We start from the raw sequence: 10,280 nt of genomic DNA on the forward strand, positions 1-10,280 counted from the left end.
TGTCTCCTTCTCTCCATCAAGCTGCTCACGCCATGGAGCCCCCATGGCTGCAGCACAGACTGGCAGAGCTTTGCTGGCTCTCACAGTGGTGCCACATTTCCACCCTCACATGTGTCCCTGTGGCTCTGCCACTCATCTCTCCTCCAGAAGGCAGGGGAGGCCCATGCAGCCTGCAAAGCCCCAAAACTCCCACTGAGTACAAGAAAACCCCCTGCCTAAGAAAATAAATGTGTTCTGTGCTCTCCCTGAGCTACCCACAGCCAGGCAAATATGGGCACAGTTGGCTCCCACCATGGCTTTATCCTTTTAAAACACGTCCTTTCAGTCAGACCTGTCCTGGCACATCTGAATGTCATTAGATGGAGGAGAGAGACGCTCTCAGTCTGATTGCTGCTCTCTGTGTGACTTTAGCACTGCACCTCTGCATTGCACTTGTCATGCAAGGCACCCACAGCCACAGTGGGATCATGCTGCTTCCACAGCAGCAGGGCTGGGAACGCTGTCCCCAGGCAGGGGCAGTGCTCAGGGCACCAAACCACCTGCCCCGGGTGTCCCCTGGCAGCACCAAACAACAGAAGAGAGAGGCAGCAGCTGCAGGCCCTGCCAGCTCCGTGCCCAGGGCAGTGACAGTGACCCAGACCAGCCTCTCTTTCTGCAGATGTCAGAGGCACAGTTTGGCCTGTCTTAGCTGAGTTTGGGCACTGTGTGGGTAAAGTGTCTGGGCAGTGTTTGCAGCCCCTCAGTGAGGACTGACGACCTGGAGTGAGTTATAAAGGCTGAACCCAAAAGGCATGAAAAAAGTGACAGGACAGAGGAGGAGCTGGGAGAATCCCCTGATTTGGAGCCACCTTGGGGGCTGCCATCAAGGCAGTGCCACAGCAGCAGTGCTAAGGACCTGAGAAAAGGCCCTGGGCAAGGCAGCCACAGGGTGTGCCTTGTGAAACAGCAAACACTGCCTCAGCACCGGGTCAGACATCGTCCAGCTGACTCTGTTCCCCTCACTGCATCCCAGCCCCAGGTGAAGCTTTCTCCTCATCCTCAAACAGACTGTCTGAGCTGTCAGAGAAGAAATCCTCCAGTTCCTCCTGCCTCATCCTGGCCTCCAGAGCAGTGATGCGCTGCTTGAGCTTCATCTGGGCATCGTTGTACTCGGTCAGGAGCCGGCCAAAGCGCGTGTGCAGCGTGTCCAGGCTCGAGGCCACCCTGTCCAGCCTCTCCTCCACACTCTTCCCTTCTGTGCTTTCCTCTGCAGCTGACTCATCCAGCAGCCCTTCCTTCATCAGGATCTCCCTGCCACGCTCCTCCAAGATCCTTTTGGCATCAGGGTACTCTGTGACTGCTTCCATGAGATCTTCCTTGGACAGGCAGAAGAGATCAGAGTAGCCCAAGCTGATGATGTTGGCTGTGCGCCTGTTGCCCATCTTGCTGCCTTTGATGTTGAGGATGCTGATCTCACCAAAGCAGCCCCCTGCAGTGAGCAGAGCATACTGTGTGGTGCCATCTTCCCCCACCACGGCCAGCTTGCCCTCCTTGATGATGTACATCTCCTTCCCAATGTCCCCTTTGCGGCACACGAAATCCCCCGGGCTGAACACCTGAGGGCGAAGCTTCAGCACCAGCTCCACCAGCAGCCCCGCCTCGCAATTCTGGAAAATCCTCACCTTCTTCAGCGTCTCCAGGTGAACGTTGATGGCAATCTCTGCCCTTAACTTATCAGGGAGGTTCTTGAGGACCTCCCGTTCGTCCACCGCCTTCTTGTTGGTCCACAGGTAGTCGAACCACTTGATGACTTTGGTTTCCAGGTCCTTGCTCACCTTGCGGAACTGCATGTAGTGTTTGACGGCATCGATCCTGGCCTGGAACTCCGACCTGGTGGCATTCATGTTGGAGATCATGGAGCCCACGTTGCCCACGATGGTGGCGAAGATGAGGACGCCGATGAGGAAGTCGAAGATGACGAAGAGGTACTCTTCATCCCGCACGGGAGGAGGGGTCTCCCCAATGGTGGTCAGCGTCAGCGTGGACCAGTAGAGACAGTAGACGTACTCGCGGGTCAGAGAGCCGTACTCAGGCTCTGTGACGTTGGGGTACACCCAGCTGTCCTCCCCGAAGCCGATGGCCTTGGAGATGGCGTAGTAGATGCAGGCGTTCCAGTGGATGATGACCAGGATGTAGAGAACCAGGTTGCCGATGCGGAAGATGTTGGGGTGGCTGGTCCTGGTCTCGGTCCTGTCGAAGAACTCGAACATGCGGGAGAAGCGCAGCAGCCTGTTGAAACGCAGCTCGGGGCAGTGCAACCCCAGCCAAACATAGGCCAGGTCTGTGGGCACGATGGAGAGAACATCCAGCTTGAACTGCAGCGTGGGGATGTAGTTATCCCGCAGCTTCTTCAGGTCCTTGACCAGGAGGCCCTGTTCCAAGAACCCTGAAGAGAAGCAAATCACAGGATTATCTCGGCTGAGGTTTGATTTTTCTGCAGGTTTTGTGAGCACTTGGGCAATAGTCTATGGTATGCCATGGATTTGTGTGCATAAATACTCAGGGTCACCCAAATATTACCAGTTCCTGCTTGTCGCAGGCATCTTTTATGAAAAATCCTTTCCTTAAGATTTTTCCTCCTGAGAGGCTTCAAGAACAAAATGTGAACATTATCTGCTGCTGGGGAATGCAACAGATGCATCTTTGATTGGCCCATGTTGGATGTTTGTAATTAATGACCAATCACAGCCCAGCTAGCTCAGAGAGCCAGACCACAAACCTTTGTTATCATTCTTTCCTATTCTATTCTTAGCAAGCCTTCTGATGAAACCTTTTCTTCTATTCTTTTAGTATAGTTTTAATATAATATATATAATAAAATAATAAATCAGCCTTCTGAAACATAGAGTCAGATCCTCATCTCTTCCCCAGTCCAAAACCCCCTGTGAACACGGTCACACCTGCTCTACTCAGTTTGTTGTCACTCAAGGCCTTCATCTGGCAAAAGCCACCCAAAGATATAAGTCAGGGATTTAGTCTCTTGCCACGAAGAAAAAGGAACACAAAGGTTTCCACCCTCCAGATCATTAATTATTGCAGTTCTGACAGAAAATGTAGAGCCAAGTGCTGCCTTCCGAGAACATTAAATTCTACCATTTTTCCATGCAGATAATTCATGAGCTGAACTGATGCAAAATCAGAGATACAGACCTTCAACTGTGCCCGAATACTAATAGTAATGCAGGTAATTTTGTACAATTTTTCAAAGGTGAAGTTGAAAGCTGGGATGATTAATCTTTCATATTGAAACTTGCTCCATTTCTCAGATCTTCTAATTAGATTCTTTCTCTGGAGACTGTTTCATACTAGTGAACGCCGAGGTAGGCAAAACCCTCCTTCTAATGGACCTGGGGATTGGGCCTGTCCCTTGCAGCTCATCTGCACTTGCAAGGGATTAAAGGAAAGCCAGGATGATGCTCCTGCTCACCTGTGTGCAGGCGGATCACTGTGTCCCCGAGGTAGAGAGCATCTGAGATGTAATCCAACACCAGCCACAGCACTAAATAGGTCTTCTGCAGGTCAGTGAAGCAAGCCCTGGTGGAGGAAGATCATCAAACAGGGTGTGAGACCACAAATCCCCACATCTTCTCTCACTATTACAGCTGAATGTTGGCTGATCCTGAGGCACCCAGCTCTGCAACAGAGCTTGGCCACTGGGTGCTCCTCTTCCAGGAATTAAAACTCTCTGCTCTGAAAAATCTGCCCTCCTTTGAAACCATCTCCCAAATGACCCTGAAACCAAGGCCCTTTCCATCTGGGCCAGAATTGACAGTGATGGGAAGGGTCTCTTTCCTTTCAGTGCCCAGCAGTGTCAGCTTGGTCCTGGCTGACCACAACCAGCAGGTGATCAGGAGGGTGACAGGAGGCAGGAACAACCTCCCAGCTCACCTGGCTACCAGCAGGCACCAGTTGTAGAGGACAGGAACTGCAATCACAGCCAGCCAGTGGTAATAGCGGTCCCCCGAAGGGTCCACCACAAAGAACAGCCATTTCCTCCTGGAAATGTGGAAAACAGGGTTGGAACAAAGCATATGAGCCACATCCTTCATGTCTTGCAGCACGGTGTCTCCAGCAGAGCTGCAGCTTGGGGGCCAGCCTTGAGCCAGGACCATCCCAGCAGTGCCAAATGCCAGCAGTGCCAAATCCCAGCACTGTTCAGCTTCCTTTATCCCTAAAACTGAGCTGAGAATGCAGCAGAAGAGGAACCTGTGGGATGGTGAGGCAAAGCACATGGCCCACATGCCACAGCACCCCCGTGGCACAGCCAGGAACAGATGTGTGGAAGGGGGGGATCAGAAAAGTTCTCCTGATGTACATGGCATTGCTTCTCCCAGGTGAGGCAGGGACCGGTGCCAGGCACATCTGAAGAGAAGAGTGATTGGAACAGGGAGCAAAGTGTGCTGCAGGTCAGTGGCAGCACAGGAGGGCTGCCCGAGGCCCAGAGCAGTGCCTTGGGGGCAGCTGGCACGGCAGGGCTGCCTCCTGTGCCTCCTGCAGGCTGCACAGCCCAGCTCCAGCCTTTGAACTGCTCCCAAGTGTTGGATCCTGCTCGCCCTGCGACGCTGAGATAAGGAGTGTGCGCTCCACTTGCCAGATTCACCGGAGAGGCTGGGCAAGAGAAACTCTGTGGCTGGGTTGATAGGCTTGTAGCAGCCTGGTGGGGCAAAACACCCTCTCCCTCCTTCCCTCCATGCCTGCTTTTGAACACAAAACTCCCTCCAGTGACAGGCAAAAAACCCAACCCACTTGCCAACAGATTCCCCATGCCCACCCCATTACTGTGGCAGCTTCAAAGGCAGCACCCCTGCTTGGAAGTCTCCTTTCCCTGGAGTACAGGCAGTGCCCAGAGTGTGGGCCCTGGCACTCGGCTCAAAGCCAGCCCCAGTCCCTCATGTTCACCCTCTGTGCACCCACAGACAAGTGGTGATCCAGCCTCCCCATAAAAAGGGCTTATTTTTAACCAGAAAGTACAGCTTGAACAGTTGTTTTTTGAGAAAGGGGCTCTGCTCCCTGGGACAGACAGCAGTGCCACAGGGGAAGGACTCACCTGCAGCCAGCACCCACCACCACCAAAACCTCAGCAATGCTGTTCATTCATGGGGTTGGTAATTTCAGCTTTAAATCATCAGTGCTGCCATGACAGGAGGCCAGAATCACTGACTCTGGGCAGCAGGGCCACGACTGGAAAAACAGAGTTCACCCAGGAGGAGGGAATAATCTGCCTCTTCCCAAAGGCTTTGGAGGCTGCCACAGCCATGAGCAGCTCATGTGTGGGATTAACAGACTTGGGGCTCTGCTTACTGTGGAAATGAGGGCCTAGAAAACCCCAGCAGTTCCCACTGGACCCCCAGAACCCCCAGGCACTGAGCAGCCCTTTCCCAGCACACCTCAGCTCCTCCTAGCCATGAACAAGCTCCCCTCAGTCTCACAGGGCAGAACAGCCTTTTCTTCCATTACTAGTAAAGACCCAGATACAAGGCTCAGATTATTTTTCTCCTACAGAAAACAATTATTTCTTGGTGTTTTAATTACCATGTATAATGGCAGGGTCCAGGGTAGGCTGTGAGCTTTGCCCTCTAATTAGCCAGCAGAAGAAAAGCCAGGTTATTGCTTCTCACCAGGAGTGTGAGCTGAGGAGATGAAAGGGCTGGATCTGAAAGAGCCTTTTTACAAGGCTGCTCTTTGTGGGGACACAGGCAGCAAACAGAGTCCCTTCATGCTGCAGATGATGAATGAGAGTGGCAAATCCCAGGTTGGTGGCTCATGGGTGGGATGCAGTGGCTGCTGTGTGCAGTCCTGCATCCCTTGCCTTGTGTCCAGCCCCTCACATGCACAAGGTGCATCTTATTACAGACCCAGGACTCCAAAAACAACCTTAGTGCGGGGCTGGTATGAACTGGGGAGGTCTGATGGGTGTGGAGCAGGAGGGATGGTCCCCCAGGGCTGAGGGACAGGCCAGGTCTGAGGTTTCCACAGTGACACTCCACCAGCTCCTGTGTGTCAGCAAAACAGCCCAGCAGAGCCAGGCTGGTGCCAAGATGGGGTGGAGAGAGCAGGAGGGACCCTTCCCACCAGCCCACCCCAGTTCCTTCTTTCCCACCCCCTTCTTTCCCCCCTGATCTCCACACACAGCTGATCCCCAGCCGAGGACGGCAGGGACCACAGCAAAGGGACAAAGGGACCCTACTTTTTGTTTAACTTCTCAGTCTCCTCATCCTCGAGCTCATCAGCAGCTCCTGCAGGCACTGTCAGGAGCTCAGGGCCTTGGAATCGCTCCAGGAAGGGGTCTGGCCTCTGCTGCTCCTCGTGCAGGCTCTTGTTGGCCCAGTCCCTGAGCACCAGCACCAGCCGCACTATCCTGCACAGGGACACAGGCACACCAGGGGTTAACAACACACAGCAAGGACAGGGAAAGCTTCAACAGAGACATCAGGGGAGCTGCAGCTGGGGAGAAAACTCTCGCAGCTCCCTCTCAAGTGTGGTGGTGTTCACAGGGGTCCCAGGAAGGGGGAAGAGAGGAGGATCTGACTCCGTGTTTCAGAAGGCTGATTTATAATTTTATGATATATATTAAAAGAAAATTATATACTAAAACTATACTAAAGAATAGAATAAAGGATTTCATCAGAAGGCTTGAAAGGAATAGAAAAGAATGATAATAAAATCTTGCGACTGACCAGAGAGTCCGAGCCAGCTGACTGTGATTGGCCATTAATTAAAAACAACCACATGAGACCAATCACAGATGCACCTGTTGCATTCCACAGCAGCAGATAACCATTGTTTGCATTTTGTTCCTGAGGCCTCTCAGCTTCTCCGGAGGAAAAATCCTAACAAAAGGATTTTTCATAAAATGTGTCTGTGACACTCCAGCACTAGAATTTGTGGTTTACCCCTTTTAGTGATGATGTGGGACCAAAAATACACAAGCAGCAGAGACCACCCTGACAGAGTCCCACAACTTCTACCCCACTCCTGCTGTCACTCCCACAGGAATATGAGGGACCTGTGGGGCACTGAGGCAGAGGGAGGCTGCCTGCAGGGAAAGGAGCCTCTGAGCACACTGGGGTTGAAGACATCCCACACCCAAACCCTCTCCAGGGGCACTGGGGCACCAAGGGCAGCATTCACAGATGCTCATCCCATGAATTCCATACAGCAGGAGGGGATTCTCACCCTACAGAAGGCCCCAGAGCACAGAGGGCTCACCCCACCCCAGGGCACACACAAATACCTGGCCAAGGCTCCCTGGCCTTGGAAAGCATGGTCAGCCCTCTGCTCCCCGCCAGGCAGGCTGGCTCCTCTCTGCAGCTCTGAGCTGGTGCCATCCTGGGTTGAACAGCTCCTGCCATGGGGAAAAAGGAGATTATTGTAGTAATGAACCCCAGAATAATGGGTATTGACTCCATGATTGTAGAAGGCTGGTTAAATGTTTTATTGAGTTATAATATATTAACACTATACTATATCATACTAGAAAGAAAAACCTGTGACCCTTACAGACAGTCACAACACAGTTTTGACCTAAATGGTTAATAAATTAAAACACTATCACCAAAGTCTAATTAAGAAATCCCTTTTGGTAAATAATCTCCATAACACATTCCACATGTGTCAAACAGCAGATGTAGCAAGTGAAGATAATAATTGTTTTTCTTCTCTCTGAGTTTTCCCACAGCCCCTCCCAGGAAATCCTGGTAAAGTCTGTGTCTCTCTGTTATGTGATACCACGGGGGATCACACCCACCCTGTGCCACCACACACACAGGACACTGGAGGAAGCTGGCAGCAGAGATTGGGCACCACAGCCCTGCCCTGTGGTGCTGTTCACAGGGGTCCCAGGATGAGGGAAGAGATGAGAATATTGACTACATGTTTCAGAAGGCTGATATTATTATATTAATTATATTATATTATATTATATTATATTATATTATATTATATTATATTATATTATATTATATTATATTATATTATATTATATTATATTATATCATTAAAACTATACTAAAAGAACAGAAGAAAGGATTTCATCAGAAGGCTGGCAAGGAATAGAAAAAGAATAGAATGATAATAAAATCTTGTGACTGACCAGAGAGTCTGAACCAGCTGGCTGTGATTGGCCATTAATTAAAAACAACCACATGAGACCAATCACAGATGCACCTGTTGCATCCCACAGCAGCAGATAACTATTGTTTACATTTAGTTTATGAGGCCTCTCAGCTTCTCAGGAGAAAAAATCCCAGCAAAATGATTTTTTTTCATAAAATATGTCTGTGACAGTGCCCATGCCAGGCCTTTCCCTCCCCTGCCCAAAGCAGGGAGCTGCTGACCTGCTGGTGCCCTCCGTGCCACCCTGGGGCTGGTGGTTGGCTGGGGAGCTGTGCACACCATTGCTCCTGGCTGGCATCCTCAGGGAGAGGGGACCAGGGGCACACACCCTGCCCCGGGGACCTGCAACGAGCACAGAACAGCCACAGGAAACACAGGCAGGACACACCACAGGTTTGAACGCAGGAATCCAGCACAGCGTGGAAAGAGAGGGTCCCACACCATGGCAGGAGCCCACACCATGTTCCCCAGGCGTCCTGCAGGTTGTTTTGTTCTCCCCAAGAGATCCCACAGCTGCCTGGAGCCATGAGAGACACTCTCCTCATCATTCAGGCTCCTCATTCACTGCCAGAGGAACACCTCTGTTTCCTTCTCTTCCCTGGTTTTGCCCGCCTCCCCTTTGCCTGTCCTGCTCTCCTTGCCCTCTGTTACCTGGCCTTGCCTGCCCCTCCGCTTCCCATTCCTTGCCTTGTGCTCTCCTCCTTTTCCCTGCCTTTCCCTGTCCCTCCCTTGCCTTGTCTTTCCCACTCCAACCCCTCTTTTACCCTGCTTGCTTTCCTCTCCCTTACCTTGCCTTTATTTGCCTTGTCCTTCCTACCCCTCCCTTGCCTTGCCTGCCTCCTCCTTTGCCTTGCTTTGGGTTGCTTGCCTGGCTTCTCTATGCTTTGCCTTCTCTTTCCTTTCCACCCCTTGTCTTGTCTTGTCTTGTCTTGCCTCCCCTTGCCTTGTCTCCTTTCCTTTCCTTTCCTTTCCTTTGGCACTGGTGCCACCAGTGCCGCCACCATCATTCACTTTCGAGCCCGGTGTCCCCTGTATCCCGGAGCGCTGCCTCAGGCGGGCTGGCAGAGCTGCCTGGGTCACATCCCTGCCCCAGGAGCTCCCTCGGGCTTCTCAAACACAAAGGCAGGGCAGGAGCAGTAGTGTACCAGCACAGTGACAGCGGGGACAGTGCCCACCCCGTGTGGCTGTCACCACCCCGGTGCCCTGAGCAGCAAGGCACACTCTGAGGAGCTGGCAGCTGTGCCTGGGGATAAAAGGGGAGGAGAGAGATGTGCTGCTCAGGGATGTTCCATTTCCCTGTGCACGTGTTCCCTTCTCCCCCCAGCCATCAGCTCCTGGGGGGCAGGAGGGACTCCAGAGGGAGCCCACTGGAGATGCCAGCCATGCTGAGCTGCTCTGTGTCCTGGAGATGCCAGCCCTGCTGGAGTTCCCAGCCCTGCTGAGCTGCTCTGTGTCCCGGGTCAGTGTGCAGCCAGGGACAGGCACAGCCAGCAGCCCCAGCTGGGCTCAGGTGCTGCCACACCAGGGGATGCACCCGGATTGCTGCCCAGGGTTCTGCTCCCACTCCCCTCCCAGCCCTGCCCTGGCGAAGGACAAAATGGTGATTCTGTCCCTGCTTCAGAGGTGTGGCACAGCTACTGCTAGGATGGAAAACTGGGAAAAGCAGACACATTTAGCACACTCACATTCACTTACCTCTTTGCCCGCTGGCAGAGCAGGGGACCAAAAGTGCTGCTCTGGAGTCCCAGCAAGGAGAGCTGCGGAGTTTGAAGGTGATCATGAAGTGCACCTTTCACCAATTTCTGCCCTCTTGTTTCCCTCAGGAAGTCATTCTAGTGCCCAGTTAGCAAAAACTCTGCATCCCCAAGGCAGCCAGGAAGAGGTCAGCTTCTCTCCTCCCCTCAGGATGTAACCATTAGCAGTGGCTGAGGATCCATCCCCGACAGGCACACGGAGTCCTGCACCTTGTGCAGGGCTGATCTGAAAGCACCGGCGCCTGGAGTCTCTTTTATCTTTGCTATCAAAGGTTTACCTTCTCCTTTCCCCTTCAAAGCCTTGAATTCCACTTGTTCTGATCTCCCTGAGCACCCACGCAGCAGGCAGTCCAAGGGAACAAACAGAATTTC

The 10,280-nt window shown here is 52.5% G+C and overlaps 1 protein-coding gene across 1 annotated transcript; it reads right to left on the reverse strand.

Annotated features, from left to right (window-relative positions):
- Nucleotides 1-905: 905 nt before the first annotated feature.
- CNGA2 (cyclic nucleotide gated channel subunit alpha 2) lies at nt 906-9,934 on the reverse strand. Its single transcript, XM_063170354.1, has 7 exons — nt 9,850-9,934; nt 8,376-8,496; nt 7,274-7,384; nt 6,227-6,397; nt 3,928-4,035; nt 3,467-3,573; nt 906-2,425 (listed from the first exon to the last, which is right to left on the reverse strand). Exons 1-7 carry the CDS (start codon nt 9,932-9,934, stop codon nt 999-1,001), a joined length of 2,130 nt encoding a protein of 709 aa, XP_063026424.1. The 3' UTR covers nt 906-998.
- Nucleotides 9,935-10,280: the final 346 nt, after the last annotated feature.

This window comes from Melospiza melodia, chromosome 16 (genome assembly GCF_035770615.1).
Source record: "Melospiza melodia melodia isolate bMelMel2 chromosome 16, bMelMel2.pri, whole genome shotgun sequence".
Taxonomy (NCBI): domain Eukaryota; kingdom Metazoa; phylum Chordata; class Aves; order Passeriformes; family Passerellidae; genus Melospiza; species Melospiza melodia.